Below are 23,849 nucleotides of genomic sequence, written 5' to 3'. Positions count from 1 at the left end.
GTGGTGACAGTAAGCTCAGCCGCAGAGGTTCTGTCATAGCTCCTACATGGTTAGTCTTACACCACTACAGCATAGCTTTTAGAGCACTGTGTGGTGACAGTAAGCTCTGTGCAGCATTGCAGATATGATAGTTTGATGAATAGAGAGATGAAAATTTTGTACCTGGAGACTTTAAAAATGGTTTATTACTCTCTCATATCCACTCCCATATTTCTTTTTGTGTTGTATTGTATGGAGAAACTAGTGATATAAATTTGCAAAAGATAGCTATACGTATTATGCTTAATTTACAAAGGCAGGAGTCAGTGAAACAAATATTTTCAGACTTAGGTATTCAAACCATTTATGGGCTATATATAATGGAATGGTCTTAGCTGTAAGGCTGGCTAAAGACCGTTTACCTAAATTAGGCACTTTCCACAACTATTCAACAAGAAACCTGAATCAGTTGGCAGCCCCACAGATGAAACTAGAATTTACTAGGAATAAACCAACAGTTGCAGGCATTAGATTTTATAATAACTTACCTACAGATATTTTATCAGCAAACAGTTATCTGAATTTTAAAAAGAAGCTTAAGCTGTACTTAATTACCAGGTCATTGTATTCTTTTGATGAATTTTTCAGACAACCTTAATACTTAAAGTGTATTATTTTAATCTATATTTAATTTAATACTCAACACTGGCTAAATAGTACAAGTCACTGTAACTATTTAAGTTAGGTTATTATGTTTATTGACACCATATTTGTTATGTAAAAATTTTGAATAATGTTTAATTTGAATTGAATACTAATGTGCTATATATTTTGCTTCGAGTTATAAATTCCTTATGAATCTTTAAGTGTATGTCCTCATTTTGATCAGTTCATCAAATTGATAATTCAATTAATTATAATGTAAAAATTGTTATTATTATTGTTAAGAGTTTACTCTATTCAGAATGCTTACGAGGGAGTACCCAAAAAAAAACCGGAATTATTTTATAAAAATTATATATTATCAAATTTTTTACAATACGACCTTATATCCTTCAAAATAATCTCCATTACAACTAATACACTTGTCCCAACGGTATTTCCATTGATCAAAACATTTTTTGTAGTCATCTTTAGAAATGGCTGCAAGCTCGAGCTTCGTTTTTTTCTTAACCTCTTCAACGCTGTCAAATCGTTGACCTTTCAAGCCTCTTTTCATGTGTGGAAATAAAAAAAAGTCGCATGGAGCAAGGTCAGGCGAGTAAGGTGCGTGGGGCAGCGGAACCATGCCGTTTTTGGCTAAAAACTGCCTAACTGAGATGGCTGTGTGCCGGTGCGTTGTCGTGGTGGAAGAATCAGTCTCCAGTCTGCCACAAATCGGGTCTTTTCTGGCAAACACTGTTGCGCAATCTTCTTAAAATCTCCAAATAAAATGTTTGGTTGACAGTCTGACCTGGAGGAACAAACTCAGAATGAACAATGCCTTTAGCATCAAAAAAGCAAATCAACATGGTATGGTTTTGATGTTTGATTTGACTTGCCGACATTTTTTTGGACGAGGTGAAGATGGCGACTTTCATTGGCTTGACTGTTGCTTCGTTTCTGGGTCATAACCATAGCACCATGATTCATCACCAGTAATTACCTTTCCCAGAAAATCGGGATAATTTTCGAGATGTTCTTTCAGAAGGCGGCAAGTTTCAACTCGATGTGCCTTTTGATGGTCAGTCAGAAGTCGAGGAACAAATTTGGCAGCAACCCTTTTCAGTCCTAAATCTCCTGTTAAAATTCGCTGAATCGAGCTCCAAGTTAACCCACTACTCTCTGATAGTTCCTCAATTGTCTGTCGACGGTCGGTGAGCACAAGTTCACGAATTTTCTCAACATTTTCGTCCGTTCGAGAGGTTGATGGACGTCCAGAATGAGGTTTGTCTTCAATCGACATGTCGCCATTTTTAAATCGAGCAAACCACTCGTAGACCTGAGTTTCCCCATAGCATCATGTTTGTAAGCTGTATTCAACATTAAAATAGTTTCTGCAGCATTTTTACCAAGTAAAAAACAAAATTTCACAGCTGCACGTTGTTCACTTAAACTTGCCATGACAAACAACAAAACAAGAACAAAACAGGGTTAGCGAAAACAGTCACTACGAACGAACAGAATGCACTAGGACAACGGAAACTGGGGTCACTGAGCTCGCAATGGGTTGCGCGACACACGCCTAGCGGCAGGAATGTGTACTACACGCTGCCGGCTGCCAGCAATACAATTCCGGTTACTTTTGGGTACCCCCTCGTAATACCGTTAGATAACATATTTATAATTATGATTGTTGGTATTGTTGGTATCACATAGGCAAAATGGTTCATAGTGGCACCAGATATTCGTATAGGACTACATATTTTATAATTAAAAAAATGAATAATATACAAGGGGATACCCAAAAGAAATTGACATTTTTTAAAGCTGTATATTATTTAAAGGTATTACTGTAATTTGAGTATTTTACTACACTTTTCCCCTCCAAAATATTCTCCTTGGGACTTGATACATATGTCCATTTAATAGTTGAGAACATTTTTGATATTCATCTTCAGTAATATCTGACAGCTTCTCCCTAGTTTTTTCGTAATGTTATCAATGTTGCCAAATCTAGTCTTTCATACTTCTTTTCACTCATGGAAATAAGAAAACAATCACACGGAACTAGGTAATGTGTGTGAGACAATTACTGTTAGGTGTCAAATTCCGAGTTTTCTCAAAATTTTTGTCTATTCATTGGTGGCGGTTCAGAAGTCACATTTAAGTGTTAGAGAGAGTTTAATTTTACCTAGTAAAATAAGACATTCTTTACTTTACTTTTACTTTTATTCAGGAAGTTGATGTCGTTCAGAGTGAGGTTTGTCATGCACCATCATGTAAACCTTTTCAAATTGAGAAAACAATTCAAAGCCATGAGTTTTTCAAATGGTAACATTTTAAAATTGTTTTCAACATTAAAACTGTTTCTACAGCATTTTTACTAAGCAGGAAGCAAACTTTCAGAACTGCAATGTTGTGTATTTAAAGTCACCATCATCAAAAACAAAGATAGAATGAAGTAGCACCGGCAAAAACATAATAATCCTGCAGGAGATGTACTGTACAAGAAGTGCTACTCCGGTAGATTTCAATGGCATGTTCCTTGAATATTCTAGCGTTTTTAAAGAGGGTTCTTTATAAATTCCAGTCCTGAAGGATTGAAAAGGTGCTGTAAAGTATGTATGAAGAAATATTTAAGTGACCAACATAGATACCACATGATAAATGGATGAATCTTCTCTATCAGTTGATTTGGTGAATTCTCCAATACAATAATTAATTAAATATTTTGTTGGTTGCCGCCACCCCAAATTTTATTATTGTCTTGGATTGTACAGTTTCTTTAAATAATTAAATTGTTTATTGATTTTCTTAACTCTGACTCTGAAAACAGAAGACTCTCCTTCCAATGGTACTTTAGGGTTTTTATCTTATGAACATTGAAAACATGCGTTAAGTTTAGAAACCCAGAAAAATGTTAATACAACACCAGATCATTCAAATGTGGTACTTTTATTTTAATTTTAGAACTGATGTTGTTAAAGTCAGAAAACATTAGATAAAAAACATTGGTTTACAAAATATCTTAAACTCGAAAAAGATTACTCTAATCAATGTAAGTAATTTGTCCAAGAAATTAGTACAAGAAGAAATATAGATATTGAGAAACATAAATTCAATATTTGAAAAAAATCTCACAAGAAAAACAAACAGTAACAATATTGAAGAGTGAAAAAACTATCAAAAAGAAACTAGGAAATTTATAAACCAGAAATATGCCTTACTAATTATGATTTTATTTTTCTCTATAAAAAATACTATAAACGTTTTGTCTTATTTAATTTTAGGTCTCCAACCATGGCCGGAGGTCTGTTTGCGATTGATGCTGACTATTTTTGGGAGTCAGGATCATACGATGACAAGATGGACCTTTGGGGAGGCGAGAATTTAGAGATGTCATTCAGGGTAAAATCAATTAGTTAGCTTTTTAGTAAGTTACGAACATTTGTTACGACAATCTCCTACATCTCAATTATAAACATAGGACAAAATGTTTGCTCAAATGGGTTACGATTTTATTGGCACTGCCACTAAAAACACTTATATTTCTTTATTTTGAATAGGTACCATTGATTTTTGTGTCACTGAACAATGGAAAATGTCCACCAGAAAAAAATCATGTCATGAAACCAGATGTTGATGATGAATTTCCTGAAAGTTTTCAGGCTTTTAACATTTAATTTGTTATATCCAAAACTGTTCAATTCAAATGGGCCATTTTGCATTGTTTCACTTACATTTTTATGTGTAATTTTTCATTATTGATTGTCAAATTGTCTTTAAAAAAAGATGACCCAGTCCTACAAAAAGAAATATACAGTGCAACTTCGTTAAGTCGAACTAGTCGGGACCGCGGCCGATCTGACAAAACAAAAATTGAAGTTAAAAAAGAGAATTTTGTATAATTTTAAGGTAATTATCAAGTATAATAAAAACAATCAAAATTCACTTACATTTTTTCACTTTTTTACGATTTTATGACCAGCTCCTGAATTAGTTGTCTGGCAGATGAGATAAAACTCTTGTTACATTCAATTGTTATTATTAAAATGGTAATTAAAATAAACTATTTACATTACATACAATTACCATTTATTTACTTTTTACAATTCACTTTTGTGTCAGTCTTTGAGTATCTTGGATATCTCAATACCACTATCCAAGTATCTGTCTACTTCTGAAGTACGCAAATTGTCTTGTTCCATGAGGTAGCGGAGGAACTAAAAACTCATTCAAAAACTATAAACAGTTAAACACAACATTGAGAACTCGATACATAGAATGTAAGCAGAACATTGAAGTTACAAAAATTGAGCATATGGCAAAATGTAAACAACAACAAAACAAAACAAGCTATTAGTTGTGGTTCCAGTGTGCAAACATAACAAATCGAAACAGAATAATTGCTTATAAGGATGCACGAGGGCACAACTGCGATCTAGGGGAAAAGAAACAAATGCATGTTTGTTAGTGTCTAGAAAGAGCACAAGTGCTGCTCAGGTAAGATTATTCAGTCCCGCTCGGCCGCAACGAGTGACGCTCGGACAAGTTCCCCAATGGGTTAATGTTTAAAATTTCACTTTTAATATGTTTAATTTTGACTAACTGCTTCCTTCCATGGATAAATGATATAAACCATAAAAGTGGCACCCCTCTAATTCCCACAGATATCGTCTTCTTTGAAGAGATGCAGTAATATTGACCACCTGCCATTGTCTCTTTTACAGTATCTCGAAATAGTCTATTCTAATATGTATATTTGGCAACCTTATTCCAATCCCTCAGCTTACGCTGATAGGTGAGATAATAATTATCTGTACTTTTTGTATTTGGATTCCTCTTTTCTATTTTAAACAATTAATCTCTAACACTAAAAGCTCATTAAATAACCATCATTCGTCCAAGGCTTTAAAATTTTATTTTGTAATTGCTTATTGTAAAAACGTTTACAACTCTCATTTGCAAAAATCTAGCATAAAATGTTTCAAAAGCGATATATACATCAAAAGTTTCAAATGTATCATGTATTAACTCACCCAAATGAGATGCTGATTCTTCTTGGCTTATAACTGCGATATTTTCAGTATCTTTCGTTATTATTCTCCCTGTTATTGGCATCTTTATCACAACAAGTCGCAAAACATATAATTATTGAATTATACAAATAGTCTACTGATAAACAAACATCCGTTCCATGCTCGGCAGGCTGGGTGGATGAGAAAAAAACTAATTTAAACTTTTCCTGAACTGATCCATGTTACCCGGAGATCCGACATAAAGCGGTCCGACTTAACGAGGTTGCACTGTACACCTTTACACCTGTACACCTGTTTACATTTTTATTTAACTGTGAAGTTTCTTTCAAAAGTTAAGTTTTTTGGCATGTATAACATAAATTAATGACTTGTTTATTTTAGGACTGTATTTACACCTAAGTTTATTAATTATTGTTAGCTTATTCGCTATTCTTGTAAATTTACTTGAATATTTCTTGACATGATGAGAAACCTAAGTTCTGTTTTATGTAGATATGGCAGTGTGGAGGAACTGTGGAGACGATTCCTTGCTCACGAGTGGGCCACATATTCCGCTCGTTTCACCCTTACTCATTCCCAGGACACAAGGACACCCATGGCATCAACACCGCTCGTACTGTTGAAGTCTGGATGGACGACTATAAGGAGCTTTTCTATATGCACCGACCCGATCTAAAGGTACTTAAAAAGCTTAATGATCACAAGTATTATGTTCATTTTAACTTAGTATTTTAGTATGAGACATTGTTTTAAATATGCTTATTTTCTCGTTCCAGGATATTGACATCGGTGATGTGTCACAACGTAAGGAACTGAGAAAAAGGCTCAAATGTAAGAGTTTCAAGTGGTATTTGGAGAACATTTATCCCGACAAGTTTGTTCTCAATGAAAACGTCCAGGCGTATGGAAGGGTCAGTAGACAGTAATTCTGTATAGAAAACTTTATTAGATTTAATTTTAAATGTGTAACCACAGATTATTTTTGAAGTTGAGATTTAGCAAAAAACATAAGTTATGGATTTGAGTATTAAATTAATCTTTAAAAATTCAATTCAATGAGGTTTTTGTCTTACCTATTATTATTTTAATACAACTATGTATAATAAAATGCTCGTCCTAGTTGATAAATTTATCACAATATTCATTTCAAATTTTGAAGGGAAAAGGGGTTGATTCAATTAAATTTATTTGTTTTCTTGTGTTCAGAAGAAATAACACTTTACAATATACAGTCTAAGATGCATGCATATTCCATATTGAGTTTCTTATGGTAAAATCTGTGTTGAATACAAATTAATAAACTATAGAATTATCACATAATAGACAATAGACAATAGACAAAATTCTTTATTCATAATCTTCAAGATTAGAATGGTGTCATAAAGTTTACATGTAATAAAGTTTACGATGGTTGTGTAAGTGTAAATAAGTTATCAGTTCTCCAGTTAAGAAATTCTTCAATTGAGTAGAAGGGACGTTCTTGGAGCCATCTGGTTAGTTCCCTTCTGAATTGCTGTTTGTCTGCAGTATGATTTTTAACTTCAGGCGGTAGTATGTTCAGGAATTTGGCGCCCCTATAAGTAGGTTGCTTCTCAAATAGAGTCAATCTATGAGAGGGAAGTGAGTAATTGTTTGCTGCTCTTGTGTTGTGTGAATGTACATCTCCTCTTCTTGGTATGTTTTGTTGACTGGTATGGACAGTTACTTCTAATATGAATAGGGCAACTGTTGTTAGAATATTTAAGTTTTTAAAAGCTTCCCTGCATGAATCTATTGGTCCTAATCCTGACATTATGCGGATTGCTTTCTTTTGCAGCACCATGATCCTGTTAGTGTTAGTTTTCGAGGAGCTGCCCCAGATGGCTATACCATATCTCAGGTGGCTTTCAAAGAGAGCGTAGTATGCACATTTAATTATTTCTGAACTACAAACTTGTTTTAATCTCCTTAGCACATACAATGATGTACTGAGTTTTCCACATAGCTGGTCTATTTGGTCATTCCAGGAGAGAGTTTCTTCTATGACTAGTCCAAGGTACTTTACATTTTGCATTCTTTCAGCCTCTGGTAGTTCCAAAACTTCTCCTTTGCTTCGTCCAAGTATTAGTTGCTGAGTTTTAGTGCTGTTCAGTACTAGATCTTTGGCTTGACAATATTCTATTGCCATATTAATAGCTATATAAGAGTCTATTTCCAGTCTGGTGGGCTTTTTGTTTTGTAACAGGAGTACTGTATCGTCAGCATACAATAGCATAGAGCAGTATTCTCTGAGGTAGTCAGGGAAGTCACTAACAAAAATTATATACAGTATGGGGCCCAAAACTGAGCCTTGTGGGACTCCTCTACTGACTGGCAGTGGTGTCGAGGTAGTTTTTGTTGTCACTCCTTGTGTTGTGCTTCTTATTTCTACCGTTTGCATTCTGTCCGTTAGGTAGCTCGTAAACCAGTCAGCAGTTTTCCCTACCACTCCCGAGCCTTCAACTTTTTCACTAGCATGTCATGGCTTATTAAGCAGTCAAAAGCTTTTGTAAAATCCAAGAAAATAGCAGTTGTTGTATCTCCTTTGTCTATTGCTTTTATTAAATATTCGACAATGCTTGTCAGTCCAGTTGATGTAGATTTACCTCCCATAAAGCCATGTTGTTCTTGGGGAAGAAGGTTGTTAGTATTGAGATGGTTTAATAGTCTTGATAACACAATCTTCTCGATAATTTTGGATATTGCAGGCAGTAGGGATATTGGCCGATAGTTACTGGCTTGTGTTGGATCCCCTTTTTTGAGTTTAGGGTACACTTTAGCTAACTTCAATTTTGTTGGGAAGATGCCCTGTGCGAATGACTTATTTATTATGTTGGTCAGAGGTAATATTAGATGATCTTTACATGCTTTAATAAGTTTAGTCGAGATGTCGTCAAAACCAGCTGAGTTTTTCTGTTTCATTGTCTGTATAGTTTTCCTAACTTCCTGTTCAGTTGTCGGTGAGAGAGTAAGCGTGTCTTGAATGTTGTGTATAGTGGAAGGTCGTTTAACTAGGTGACCGTCATATGTAGCTTGTAGTAGGGTGTTATTAGCGACATTAGCAAAGAATTTATTGAAGTTATCTGCTACCTTTATGGGATCTGAAATTAAAGTTCCATTATTGTTAAGTTTTATCGTTTCATTACCATTTTTACTTTTGTGTCTCTCCTTATTAATTATATTCCATATTGCCTTGCTTTTATTTTCTGCTTTATTAATGTGTTCAGATGTCTTAAGTTTCCTTTGGTTTTTGAGATGAATTTCGTATTCCATTTTCTTTTCTGTTGCCTTAGCCTTGTTTTCATGTGAGCCAGTAAGCAGATATTTTTCCTGTGCAGCTAGGAACTGATTTCGCTTTTCCATTGTCTCTTGGTTAAGTACAGTTGGCTGTTGCGGTTTCCTCTTGCGAGTTCGAGTATGTGGGCATGCTACATCCATATGTTATACGTCAGAGTTCTTAGGAATGTGTTATAAGTGTCTTCTACCGTTTCCAATCTGAGAATGTCATTCCAAGTCTCCTGTTTGAGTAACCTATTAAGCAGTTCCAAGTTTCTGTCAGTGAAATGTCTACTATACATAATTTGGTCAAATGGATTGAACTTGTTGTTGTTCATTGTCGCCAGTTGTCCTGTATGGTCGGATATGAAGGTGTTAATGACATTGACTGTTGGTTTGCAGGGAATTTGATTGGAGCAGACCATATCAATGGAAGTTGCAGTGTTCGGAGTGATACGTGTAGGTGGTAGTTGATGTCTTGTGATATTGTATGAATTAAGGGTCTCTTGGAGTTGGTTGTTGTTTCTATTTGTCTCAAGGCAGTCAATGTTGATGTCACCGATTATCAGTACTGGGCTATTCCATGTAGGTATAGTTTCTAGCGCGCTGGATAAGATGTCAATGGCTTCGTCAAAATTCGTGTTTGGTCTGTAGATTCCGACAATGTATGTGATTTGTTTTTTTATTGTCAGTTTTATTGCAGACAGCTCACATACAAGTTCCTGGCTATGTATGTTTCTTTCTAGTCCAGAAGCGTAGTTCTTAAGTTCATCTTTCACTAGTATCGGCACTCCCCCTTTTTGGTGGTGCTCTCGACAAAAACTCTCTATTAGTGTATAGCCTTCTAGGTTGGTATTTTCTAGATTTGACCATATATATATAATCATATTTCATCATCCATTACTAAAATCTAAGTTTCTGTAGTAAACTAATAATGGACTTAGATGAGTTCCTATGTATAATGCAATTTAAACTTTAAGTTTAACCCATAAGAATAAATTAGACACCAAACATTTGTATGCCCTTTTTATGAAATTATGTGAGGTATCTCAATTTTAATATAATGAATAATACACCTCCAAATTTATTTTAAGTTTTTATTAATAATAACTTTAAAATGAGTCATCTCCCATAGTTTATGAATTGAAATGAAGGTGAAAAGTTTTAAGGTTTAGTATTGTTCTTATGGGATTAACCCTTATAACGTCAGTATATCTTTTCACGACTTCCAGCAAACAGCACAATATTAAAAAAAAAAATTTTTAATGTGTAAAGTTCATTTTTATTTTTATTTTCTATAATTATGGTAAGTATAAAAAAGTAAAAATTTTAAAATTATCTTGTACGTACATATATTTATGGGACATTAAATTGTACATATAAATAAAGTCAAAATAAAAGGCACACAAAATTTTATTAGCTAAACTATAAACATTACCAGACAATTATATAAATTACACTTGTGATAAATAAAAAAAGAAATGCATGATTGTAAATATACAACTAACCTAATAGTGTTCTTTTATATAAACAGAAAACACGACGAAGGAAACCGACTCAGCGATGGTTAGACACGCACTACCTGAAGCCAAACTGCAAACAAAAGCACGCGCGCTGTACGCCGTCTGTGCCGTGTGGCGGGGAGAGTGTCTAGACACCGCGTCTATTGTATCAAACAATGTAACGCGACAGCTATATTTTGACGCTTGACATAGGTCAATAACCCACACACATGGTTGACGCATACCGTTAGTGACATTGATCGGATTTAAAAGGAACTTAAATTTGCTATAGACGCAGTTTTGTGTTGATGCGCCGTACCGCGTCTTTGCCGTTTGGAGATAGTTTGTCTATGCGCCATACAGCGTCTGTGACGTTATAAGGGTTAAAATCAGATGGCCACCAGTGCAGCCACACAATTTTGTTTATTCTCCACTGTGAGTAAATACGGTAGACTTCTTGCTGAGATTTTTCACACCCCATTTTTCATGCAAAATTGAAGTCACTGTACTCTGCGATAAGTCTATGGCCTCAACTATTTCGCACACTTTGATTCGTCAATCATTCAAAATCATATCGTGGATTTGTTAACCATTTCAGGGTAGATATTTCCACAGGGCATCCGGATCTGAATTCATCTTTTGTGGATGTACGACCACGTTTAAACTTATTCACCCAATTGTAAACAGCTGCAAACACAGGAGCAGATGTACCATGAACTTCATCCAACTCAGCTTAGATTTCTTTCAGCATCAACCCTTTCAAATAAAAGTGTTAATCACAGCTCAAAACTCACTTTTGTCCATTTTTATAGACAAATCAAAGTATTTTACTTCAATCGCCAACAACAATGGAACTATGAGATCGATACAGCTGAAACTTTAACAGCTGTCTAGTTAGGAATGTTACTTAACGGTAAAAATTTATTTTCGATACTACAATCTCCATCTCTTGGATTTTCTAAGGACTTATTGAACATTTCTTGACTGAAAATGGCTCCTTACATCATGACTGAATATCTCAGCTGTGTGAACTGGAAAACTTGAAACCACTGGCAGTTGTTATGACATAAATTTGAGATTTAATTGATTTCTACAATAATATCTAAGAACTTTTCCAATAAAGTTGGAACAAAATAATGTTTTTATTACATTATAAAGGTTAAGCCTATAGGTTTAAATAATTTTTATTTCATATTCTTCCTATAGTTGATGATCTATGATATAAGATGATCTAGAATTTTTTTAAAGTATCTAAAAAATAACACCTTTAGTGCGATTATATGACCGAGTGATTTTTACTACTGTAATGAGACTACCCTACACCAGTCCATCTGCTGCAATCAATGTGTTAATGACAGTTATTCATAGTCAACTAAAATAAAAATATTACCACAATTTTAATTTTATTTAGTGCCTTATCCATTGAGACAATTTTACTCATAAAGAAAACAAATGTATACGACTTTTTTAACTGTATTGTACTATAATTGGATGTATTATTGGTTTAGGTTAGAAATGAAGCTACCGATCTATGCTATGACACTCTTCAACATGGTGAAGATTCAGAATATAATGTAGGTGTCTACGCTTGCCATAAAACCATCTTCAGTAGCCAGGTAGGTAATATTTTTATTCAAGTTTAAAATCCTTCTGTGTTTGTCGTAAAATAACGAAAAGGTTACATTAAACGTTGTCAAGTGTACAGTAGTAATATTGAGTTCTACAGGTGTCTTGTATTAAATGGTTTACGTCAAATTATGTGAGAAAGAACACATATTCAGCCCAACTTGGTTAAAATAAATTTAAAATATTTTACAACATTTTTGCTCATAATATATTCGTATGTTAATTTAAAAAAATGACCATATTGTGTATTATTATTTAAACAACAGATCTAGACTAAATCAAGAAAACTTTTCTCTCTCAATTAGGGTTTTGCCAAAAACACACCTGCAGGAATTACATACGGTCTATTAATAACTGTTTGTCCCCAAAACTGCTTCTGAATCGTAACAGAAGTTCCAACAAACACTTCCTATAAATAAAATAGCTAACAAACTTCATTATTGAACAAGTTCCTGTTCATTATTATCACTGCTCATTGTTATCAGTGGCACAAATTAGTACAAATAGAGTGCCATTATTGTTATCAGTAATTATACACTTAAGAAGGTTTGTAGCAAGTAATCTCTTCTGACCTATTTACAAAGTACACTGCACATGCAAAATCAATAAACAATTTATATCTTCCTGTCTTGGGCAAGCCTCCTAAAAGTTTCCCTCATAAACACAACACTTGAAAGCTAACTAAACCTGTCACATATATTTCTTGTAATCCTTTTTCTGAAAGATTTCCTTTACTATTGTTCACCTCCATTACTCTTAACTTACATATTTATTACTTAAGTAAGACAGTGTTTATTCAGATTAGACTTATGGGGGAAGGTTATGTACGGGTGACAAATTCCTAATTTTTTCAAATTTTAAATTTCTTTTTACATGATCTAAAATTTGTTTAAACAACCACAAAATGAACTGTCATGAACCATGAAACCATGAAGCATGTAAATAAACTGTTATTTACATGCTTCGTTGTTCTTAAGTTCAAAAACAAAATTAATTAATTTCATATTTTTGGGTACATGCCTGTCTGAATCATTTGTAAAGTTTCTGCAGTCAATTTATTGAGTGTTGAGAAATATACCCCACTCTCAGTCCAGTGAGCCCCTGGATTTGTGACCAATCGGAGGGAGAAAACTGGGAAAGTTCATGTAGACAGCTTGGATTCCCAGAATTTTGGCAGTTGGAGACCACACTTTCATGTTGCTCTCTTTCAAAAGAAAGGAATGACCCCTGTAATGGTGGGAGAGGTTGGAGTTTGTTCAGAGTCTTATTACAAATGATCCACCAGTCATAACATTTACTAACACAAATATAAAATCGATGTATCACTTAAAATCTGGGCAACCCTATGGATGTCCAGGAGCGGCACATCACTAACCACAAATGTCGAGATTCTAGGGTGCAAGGGCAGTTCGATAGGTTTAGTCTACTGCGGGAGATGACTGTTGGAGTTGGTGGAGTTCATTCCCTAAGTGTCAGATGTTCTTCTAGCCTCAACAAGGGTGTGCCACCCCCTGCCTGCTTTGACCGGAGAGGCTGGTTCCGAGCTGGCTTTCCCTTCTTCCGGGGGGACATGACTTTGAGATTAGTGCCCTAATTCTTCCTCCTGGGTCTTGATAGCAGGCTGCCCCTACCCCCTAATCTTACCCATCCTGAATATCCTGTCACTCTGGAAGCAGTGCCAAGGTTCTTACAGGACTAAGTGCAATTTATAAGCTTCTTGTCCTAAAAGAACAAAAAAAAAAAAAAAACACACAATGTTCTGATAAGAGCATTCCAATTCCAAATTATCCAGTTCTTAACCCATTCATGATGGGAAACTGCCATAACAATCGGAGAATGAAATAAGGAATGGCGGTAACCTATCCAGTCTACAATTACACATAGTACGATATGAAGTATTAGCCACTGACAAGATCCACATAATTTCTTATATTAAATAGTGGTGTTGATCTATTGGTTACTTGCTAGTGTTGAAGAAACTACAGAACAATCTTCAAACTTTACAACTTACTTATCGGCATGGTGATAGATTTATGTATTTTCAAATACATCATTTAGTGAAAAGCTTTCAGTTCATTTGTTAGTTTATAGGAAATTGAAATCCCTTTTATGAGTTTGAATTTTGCTATCCACCAATGTTTGGAAATCATCTGGTTTGTTTATAGGAAATTGAAACCCCTTTTATGAGTTTGAATTTTGCAATCCACCAATGTTTGGAAATCATCTGGTTCGTTTATAGGAAATTGAAATCCCTTTTATGAGTTTTGAATTTTGCAATCCACCAATGTTTGGAAATCATCTGGTTTGTTTATAGGAAATTGAAACCCCTTTTATGAGTTTGAATTTTGCTATCCACCAATGCTTGGAAATCATCTAGTTTGTTGATAATATAAAATAAATATTACTTCTATTTTCAGCTGTTTTCGCTCAGCAATGATGGACAGATAAGACGTGAAGAAACATGTGCAACTATCATATCATCTAATGAGATCAAGATGGAGAAATGCTCACCACATTCAAAGAAACAAATTTGGAGGTTGACCAAGGTATGTTTATTTATTGCGTTCTTGGATAGGGATATCTATAGGTATTTTCCAATGTATATGTGTTAGTTTAGTTTATAATTCACTTACAACAACAGTTGAATAATAGTAGAGAGACATTATAAAGAAAGAATATTTTCGTAACTCTGTTTATTCAGTAATGTTATTAAAATTAAAATAGTAAACTTTATAAATGAGGTACAATTTGTAAATAAAAAAATGATTGGATACATATTTTTTTTATTTTAAATTCTCTCTTTATTTCAATATACAGATTTATTTCTTTGTGATATAAGATTTTTTTAATATTATTTAGCGTTAAATTATTTACTGTTAACTATTTTGAATTGTATTACTTGAATATTATTGTATATTTATTAACAACAACCCCACCAAGATCTGGTCCTGGGATTACTACTCTCCTCAGGCTGCTGATATATAACTTGATGCTGCTAACCTTGTAATGCTGGGATGTGTGTTACAGAACGGTCACTTGCGTAATGACGCCATGGAGCTGTGTCTGGATGCAGAGGCGCTGGGGGTGGGTGACACACTGAAGGCCAGCAAGTGTAATAACAGCCCCACCCAGATCTGGTCCTGGGATTACTACTCTCCTCAGGCTGCTAACATATTCAAGGAAATGTAGCAGCACGATTCTCTACTTCGCACATTCCACTCTATGTTTGCTCAATGTTTGCCGTCCACCCTTGTCATATTGTGCCGTTTATCCTCTAAGTCAATTTTACATCACAATCAATGTGATCTGTTTAATATATTTTTATAGTGTTTTATGACGTTGTTAAGGTTTTTATAGATTTTTGTATATATTGCGCTATATGGTATATATATATATGTGTGTGTGCGTGTGCGTGTGTGTGTTTTACACATTGTTGGTGTTGAATTTATACTAGATATTTTAGTGGCAGAAATACTTATAGGCTGTGTCTGCTTTTACTTTTTTATAAAATTGTATAAATAAGTATCAGTAAATAAATTCTCGTCTAAGCAATAACATTGTAGTGTCCCACCTGTTATAATAGAATAAATGGGTGGTCAATTAAAAATAGGAGATTTAAAATTAAACATAGGTATTAAAAATAAAATATTCCAATTTTGGAAATCTAAATAAAGGAATGGTAAATTTTATTTGTTGACAGATTAGGCAAACAATTATTGAGAGATAAAGATTTCCAGTTTTATGGTACAATCAGCTCTTGATGTCCGTGACAACCAACGGCCAGCCTCCTATCGTTAACCCAAAAACACGGTCAAAACAAAGGGAGCCATTAACAATTAATTGTTAACTAGTAATTTAATGCTAAATAACATTTTTTTATCAAAATTACCTAATAAGAGCATTTGTAATCCATTTGTATCGGCTATTTACTTGATAGTAAAAACACGTTACACAATTTAATACTCATGAGAATTAATAAAAATGTACTATATTTACAAATTAACTGATGTGTTATGATTACTTATAATTTCGTAGAAAGAATTTGATTGTTTTTAGTGTTTTTGTAGCAGCTTTCTTCCTTATTATCATCAAACGTAACTTCTGCAAAACCAGTGTTTCCCAAAGGAAACTGTCTTTCTGCCCCTGCAAATAACCTAACAAACACTTCTCCTTGCATGACCTTGGGCTCAGTCAGAAAATCCTCCTCAAATCCTTGAAAACAAAGAGGGGGGCCTAAAAATAGTTGTAATCGAAACACTTCTTGCTACTAGTGAACAGGCAAACACAGACAGGCATGGAGACTACAACAAGTGTCTGTCTGTGTGTTGTTATTATGAGTGCTCTCTACACAGCTACCTTATTTTTAAATATTATCGCCCCTCTTATCTGCAAATGCTGCATGGCAGTTATTTATCTGATATTTAGATTAGTATCATTAAAACTCAATTTAAATTAAAAAGAAATCAAACTGCCAAAAAATTATGCTTAGTTGTTTTTAATTTCAATTAACTATACAGTACAATGAATTTTTTTAAAGTCGCCTAATTTTTTTATCCCGGTTAATCCAAAACACGGTTATCTGTTCCTGGAAAACCGGGAGTTTACTGTATTTTTTTATGGTATTTGAGAAAGATGTGTAATTTTAGATTCCTTTTTATATACGTGCAACTTTTACCACATATTTTAAATGTCGTGTCTTTGAACAAATTGGAGACCAGTGTCCGATTCAACGGAATTTTGAAAAGTTGACATTTTAATAACAATAAAATATTCTTATCTTTGTGTTATTTATAAAACCATTTTCTTAAACAAAACAATATCTTCAATTAATATATGCCCAGTTGTGAAAGAGAATAAAATTCACTTTTCATCAGATGTACTTAGCTTATTCGTTCCACTTGCGTAATTGTGTGTTCCTTGTTCTGTTGTAGATGATGATGATGACGGTTTTTATGCCGTATTACATTGGTTATTTTTGTGCGATTAAGTTTAAGTGCTCAAACAGTTGTGTGTTTTATAAAGATAATGAGTACACGAAATGTAAGTGATCTACAACTTATGGCAGCAACTATTTTATCTAGATAAACCTAAAATATTTTGTAGTAAACAATCAAAGAACACAACTTTTTCATGACAACAAAATTTTAAAGCATAATACCATGCAAAGATAAATGTTAAAACATAGTACGAGACATATCAATATAAGCTTTGGTGCCTGATGTAACGGAAGAATAACTAGAGATGAGATAATCGAGTGAACTAACAATCAAGTAATCGTTACTGCTCATTTTTTACTTCTCACCTATCTTCCTGAATTCACCTTCATGATTTACACGTGTTTATACTACAGCACAGAATGTGAGCAAAAAATTATAAAATCAAAACATGCAGAATAATATTGAACGCCAAAAAACAAAACGGTTGTGAACAACCGGAACAAAACGAGACATCATCGTGTCACCTCGTACTGAGTCAGCTGATATGACAATGTGGCAAGGTGAGGGGGGAAGTGGGGTGCGGTGTTATGAACTATAGTTTTAGTTTTTACAATTTGTAATATTGCTAAGGTAAAAGATTAGGTATATTGTTTCAAACCAAATTTATAAATCCCCCTAAAATTCTGATATTAAACTGAAATTCAGGAAATAATAAACCCAGATAGTAGTAAAAGTGGTAACTAAACCGCAGATTAAGTTGAAAATTATTTTTTTTTTAAATTAATTGCTTATGGCTAACTAGAAACAGTTATTTTTGTATAAATTGTAATTTTATTTTGTACTGTGTAGTAAAATTTAAAAAATGTTAATGTTTTGTTCACATGGCATGGCACAGCATTGAAAGAGGATGGCCAAAGAAATAAATAAATAACCCAATTATAATATTCTAGCTATAAGCATTACAAAGTTACAATTGTATTGATAAAACTATGGAAAATGACTCAAATGAACTTTTTTCTAACATGTCTGATTTTTTGTGGTCTCCAAAGGGTTAAAGTTTTTTCAGCACTATATCAAATACATTTTGTTATCTTTGATCAGGAATGACATTCTCATTACTAGTTTAGCTGATCAGTTTTGGTACCATACTACTATGGAACTGACAATTTACTCCACTGACAAATTCACTTGGCAACATAAATGGTGCATTTGCTCCTGCATGTACGAATGTTGCATTCATAAATAGACTTATTTGCTACAAATGCTTTCTTATTTCTCGCCACTCCAGGGCTATAATGTCTATGAAGGTTTACAAGGGACCAATCTTTTAGGCCTCTACATTGCATTGCATAAAAGTAAGATCCAGTTTTCAGTATCAGTTCTTTTTCAGTCACTAACACATGTGTAAAAAGGGTTGCAACATAAAAATTAGAATGTGAATATTCTGGCAGTACAATCTTAATCTTGCTATTAATGTTTTTTTTTTTTTTTTTTTTTTTTTTTTTTAGGAGACACCGATCTTCTTTTAATCCTTATTCTGTCCGTCCTCATCGGCCACTGGCCTGTGGGAGGATCTTATCAAACAGAATAAGGGGGAGAGTCGATACAGTACAAGGTCGATGGTACTGATAAACAGTGCAACGGTCACACACAGGATTCGATCCTGCGCTATCTCTAACTCAGACTCAAAGACCAACGTCTCAGACCCTCGGCCATCAGACCCTCGGCCATCGGCACTGTTGTTATTTTTGTTGAAATAATGTAAAAATCAAGTTAAATTTTACAAAAATGCTTTTGTAAAAAGTACAGTATACGACATGTGGATGTCCTAATCATGGGCTCTTACGTGGGGTTTGGTTAAATTTGGATCAGTGATAGTAAATATAACTTTTGTACCATTCATATTATATCGTAACAATTAATAATTCAACTAATTAATTTTGATTCATTATTCTATTGTACAAACATTAACAAATATTTGATTTGAAAATAATTTTAATAAGATAGTGAAGTTTCACGATGTTTATTGTTTTCAATGTAAATCGGTTTATTTGTTTATACTCACTTTCTATATAAGAAATATCAAATACTATGATGGTGCGTGTCACTCCACGGGATTTGGCTGAGCATTAGCGAAACATTTTTACATTGGTCTAATGGATGGCAATGAAAAAATCATAGAATAAAGAAATTTGTGAACAGTCGTGAGTTTAGTCGTATGATATTTTAACATGTGTTATTTGATGGGTTTTTTGCTAAGACTTTTGTTACATGCTATCATGTCCTTTGATACACTGTTGTATCAGTTTATTTGTTTAGAGACAAGATAGAGCTTGATGGCAATGCAGGTCCCTCCATGGGATTTTGCAGATCAAAATCTTATAAGAAAGGGTGATATTTCGAAAATGAATTGAGCTGTAAAATTGGAAGTTTTTATGTTTTTCTTTAGCCACAGTGTGTCTGTTTTCCATTGGATATCTCAAGATGATAGGATTGAAATCTCAGCTACAGGCTTCAAATTTAGCATATAACGCCATTTCTATATAGGCGACGTGTTGGATAAAGGATGTGTGTATGAGTGTGTGAACCCTGACTATCCAACAGGATGTCTTGAGAACAATTTCATCTGCAGACTAAATTTTACATGAAACTTAATTTCTACAAAGATAAAAATTCATGGGATTTGACTAAGTGTCATTGAAGTCTATCACTCAATATGCAGGCAGATATTCTCTTCTGTCAACCTAGGGATTGTATTAATTCCTTTTCTGTCAGGTTTCCTGTCTGTATGACTCTCCGCAGGACACCCCGAGAATGAAATTAGCTAGACTTTGAGCGGAGCCTGTTACACAACGTGGTGTGACATACTTTGTTATTAGTGGGAAGCCGATCATAATGCGCTCTCGTTTACTTTTTAAGTTTTCCGTTATTGTGTGTGTTTTGTTGATTGATTAATGAAAGTAGGCTAATGGTACTTAAACCTTTTGAGTATTGCATCTCCACTAGAAGCACAAACAATGCATAAAGTGCCAGCCTCCGTGTCAAACTTCACATTAGTTAGTATTATTTTACATAACTAAACCATACAGTTCGTAACCAATAGATGGCCAAGTTAATTACGTATTAAAATTTGTGATTTTTGCCAAGGAAAAACTGAAGTTTGTACATCGTTTGCATGTATACCAGGCAGCGTTTTATTTATATTGCGTGTATATTTAATTTAACTTCAGAACAATAAATATTATATACTCTCATAGTCTTTCACATTTCTTTATTTAGAGAATAAATTCTAAAATTCTAAAAATACTGTAAACAATTTTCAAACCCTTAAAATTAATTCTAACAAAATGCAATGTTATAACACATCTTTAAGAAACATTTTAATGTATAAATTGAATAAATGTATGTAATATATTATTTACAATTGAAAATGTGCTATAAAGAACGTGACACTTTTGTATACAACAGGAAATGGTTGCAGTACTCAAAGGGTTACTAATTTGTAATTGTAATGTCAGTTATTGTATTGGATGAATGAACACTGCAATTATTGAAATAGATTGATATTTAGATGGCCTACACTCTACTCTTGTATAGTTTTACTATATTGTAATTGCTGTGAACAGCTTACCATAACATATCATTCTGGCAGCAATCAAACAACTGTATTGTGGAGTAATAGTCTTCCAGTTCTGTTTGTAGATGATCTGTTTGTTGTAGAAACTAGATTAATGAAACTAAGAGACTGACGTTTGTTCAAATGTTCTCAACTCTTTAATGATGTAGTCTTACTTAATACATAGTAACAAGGACATCCAGACTGTAGTATTGGTTATTTGTGCTTAAGAAGTTGTAGATGAAAGTATCAATGTGAAAACTTAATTTTAGAACAAAACTAATAGAAAACGTCATGTGATGTGGACAGAACAATGTAATAACATCAAATTATGCTTTGATGTGTGTTTTGGGGTCATGTTTTGTGTCTGTAAATTACTGGTGTATCACTAGTGCTCTAAAATTAAATATTGACGCTAAATTCAACCAAACGAAAATTTATTCAACTGTTGGAACCAATGAAATGTACAATTAATTGTATGGTTATTTGAGTTAATCACACCTATTGTATACCTTGGAAAGGGCACATACAAATTATTCAAGGAAATTTAAGTTCTAACACCTCTGCACTATTACTCTGTTCTCATGTTATTCATCTTGTGAGATGAATGACAACGTTGGATGATGTGTCATCCAAGAAATGAATTTTGTACAGATTTAAAATTTTGAATGTAATTTAAATTTGCTCTTTAACACGAAACTGTTGTAGTATTATAGCACAAGTTTTCAAAGAATAATTTAGCTGGAATTAAATTCTTTATTAATTAGACTGAGCAACAGATTTTTTGTGACAGTTAACCGATTATTAATAGTGTGTTTTAGTCGATTATTAAGGACGTAATATGTACTTCATAACTCATGTCTTTGTCTGTTTGTTTGGCTGTGCAATATTTCTTGATAGAAAAGTCGTAGAGACTTGAAACTTTATACACATGTCCCCTATTGATTCTGGGGTCAAAGGACAGAAAGTTGGAAGTAACTCAGTAAAGAAATGATGTGAAGACGTTACGCTCTGTCGAGTCCTTTGATCGTCTTGCTTTAAATAATTTTATTTCATATTGTATAAAAGTTATTCATTACCAATAACCATAGCAGACTATTCAACTGTGTAATTAGCTAACACTGTATATCAAGCGTTATTTGGGTTTTTATGTGTTAATGGAACTCAAATTCTGGGTCACCTTGTTGCGTAATACTTTGACTATTGGGTGACGCATTGACTGATGTCGGGTGACTGATAATAAACTGCTATTGTAACGTTTGGTAGTGAGTGTTTTGTGCTGCCTATGAGCTTATAAACTCCATTCAGGAAGTGTCTGAAAGAAAGCTCAGGCCACTTTCAAACTAGTCAGATTAAACAAATCAGGAAGCAATAGTCAGGTGACTAAGGAACTCGTAGGAGAATGTTTATAGTTTATAGTCTGTCTTCTCTCTTCAGGTGACACTTGACACTGTGTTCATTTATAAATGTATAAATGATAATGTAGTGTAACAGCAAGAATATAATATCATATTAATTCAAGATATTGACCACTAAAATGTGTAAATTTGTTGATTTGAACAATGTTTTTGAATACACATATTATCTTTTCAAGCCAGTGGATACAATTTTATTAAAAAAATATTTAATAGCTTTGAAAATATAAAGCAGCAAAAATACAATTATTTGTCAGCATATTCCTGTATACTACAAAAAAATTTGGACTAAAATTAATTGAATCATTTCTTAAATTATTAAGATAAGTTCAGGTACACCCTGTAGCATTTCACTGCTATATCCAGTACCGTAACAACGGTCAGTAGACAGTCCTAGGATCAGATGCTGACAGTGAGATGGTATAAGTAACTGGCAGGTGTAGCAACATAAACAACTGAAATATGCTGTATTGCTTTGTGTTATGAAAAATAATAACCAGTTTAATTATTATTCCTCAATAATCTCTTAATATACACCTCTCGTCAGATTATGGTCACCTTGTATTCTAACTGATTAAAGTATGATCTTGTCTTGCTGTCACATGTACATAAGCGTAAGTAGAGCGTACTTCAAGCACTCACTGAATGGACTAAGTACAGTATTACTTATCAGAATTGTTATGTGGTAACGGTTATTATTGTTGTTGAGTTATTGTGTGAAGTGTTAAGGAAATTGTAGACGACTAGAGTTTTAAACATGTGCTTAATATGACTGTAACTAAAGTAACATATTCTGTTAAATAAAATTGAACAAAATATATTCTATAAGTGAAATATGAACAAATATATCTATACTGTTTTTAAATTGGTTTCTATTTGCATAATCCTTTACTCCTTCCTTTATTCCATGTTTTAACTCGCAAAGTGCCAATCATCTAATTACAGATGATCAAAATGGTGGCATTCTAACACATGCCCGTTTTAATTTGTATGCAATATTGTACATATTACAAAAATTTGTCTTTTATACCATAAACGTCTACTTTTTCATAATAGATCAATGCATTTGGATTCAGGAATATAATTACTATAATTTGATGCAACATTTGCACAAATTACGTTGATAATAATGAAATTTTCAGTTCTTGTCATTTGATTTAAAATATTTGATACTTAATTCTAAACTGTAAACAGGTAGTACATTGTCACAATCTTGAAATAAAATCAGATTTTGTACAATTTCATTCAATATTTATTTGATTGTTGAAAATTGTCTCATTGTCTAGTTACAGAAAGTACTAATTACTTTCCTATACTACTGTACCATTTATACGCACAGATTACTGTAATAATGTTGATCTCTTACTTAATTGGGTGACAAACTTACTGAATTATAAGTTTTATGATTGAAAATTTCGTGTACATGTTTGCTTGAATATTTTATTGTTACAGGCACATCGTGATTTTAAAGTAACAGAAAAAAACACTGCATACTTTTTGCACAACACATTTTGCTTCATTAAGTTAGAGGTTTAGTCAAGATTCATTACTATCTCCATAAATTGTCAAACAAAATATTTAAATAATGACATTTGTTAAGTTCTGCATGCATCATTACTAGTGCCAGGAATATACCCAGTCTTGCCATAAAAGTATAAGGGAAAATTATCCTTATAAAGCCTTCTATAAAAGCTTATTAATAGAAAAGTATACTTCTATATTTATATAAAAGAATTAACTAATAAGTGCCAAATTAGTTTTGAATATTAAAATATTGAAAAGTTTGTATTTACAGAAAC

The 23,849-nt window shown here is 33.3% G+C and overlaps 1 protein-coding gene across 2 annotated transcripts in view; it reads left to right on the top strand.

Annotated features, from left to right (window-relative positions):
- Positions 1–23,849, top strand: part of LOC124361759 (polypeptide N-acetylgalactosaminyltransferase 1-like) — a 65,796-nt gene that overhangs the window by 19,997 nt on the left and 21,950 nt on the right. The window contains exons 6-11 of one of the 2 annotated variants that reach the window (XM_046815724.1): positions 3,912–4,029; positions 6,153–6,338; positions 6,437–6,571; positions 11,965–12,072; positions 14,500–14,628; positions 15,110–16,085. In XM_046815724.1, the coding sequence (XP_046671680.1) occupies positions 3,912–4,029; positions 6,153–6,338; positions 6,437–6,571; positions 11,965–12,072; positions 14,500–14,628; positions 15,110–15,271 (838 nt within the window). In that variant the 3' untranslated portion in view covers positions 15,272–16,085. Of the gene's footprint in view, positions 1–3,911; positions 4,030–6,152; positions 6,339–6,436; positions 6,572–11,964; positions 12,073–14,499; positions 14,629–15,109; positions 16,086–23,849 lie in introns of those variants that run through there. The other variant, XM_046815725.1, reaches the window with a different exon arrangement.

This window comes from Homalodisca vitripennis, chromosome 5, assembly GCF_021130785.1.
Source record: "Homalodisca vitripennis isolate AUS2020 chromosome 5, UT_GWSS_2.1, whole genome shotgun sequence".
In the NCBI taxonomy this organism is placed as follows: domain Eukaryota; kingdom Metazoa; phylum Arthropoda; class Insecta; order Hemiptera; family Cicadellidae; genus Homalodisca; species Homalodisca vitripennis.
This window is presented reverse-complemented; position numbering and strand designations above follow the sequence as displayed.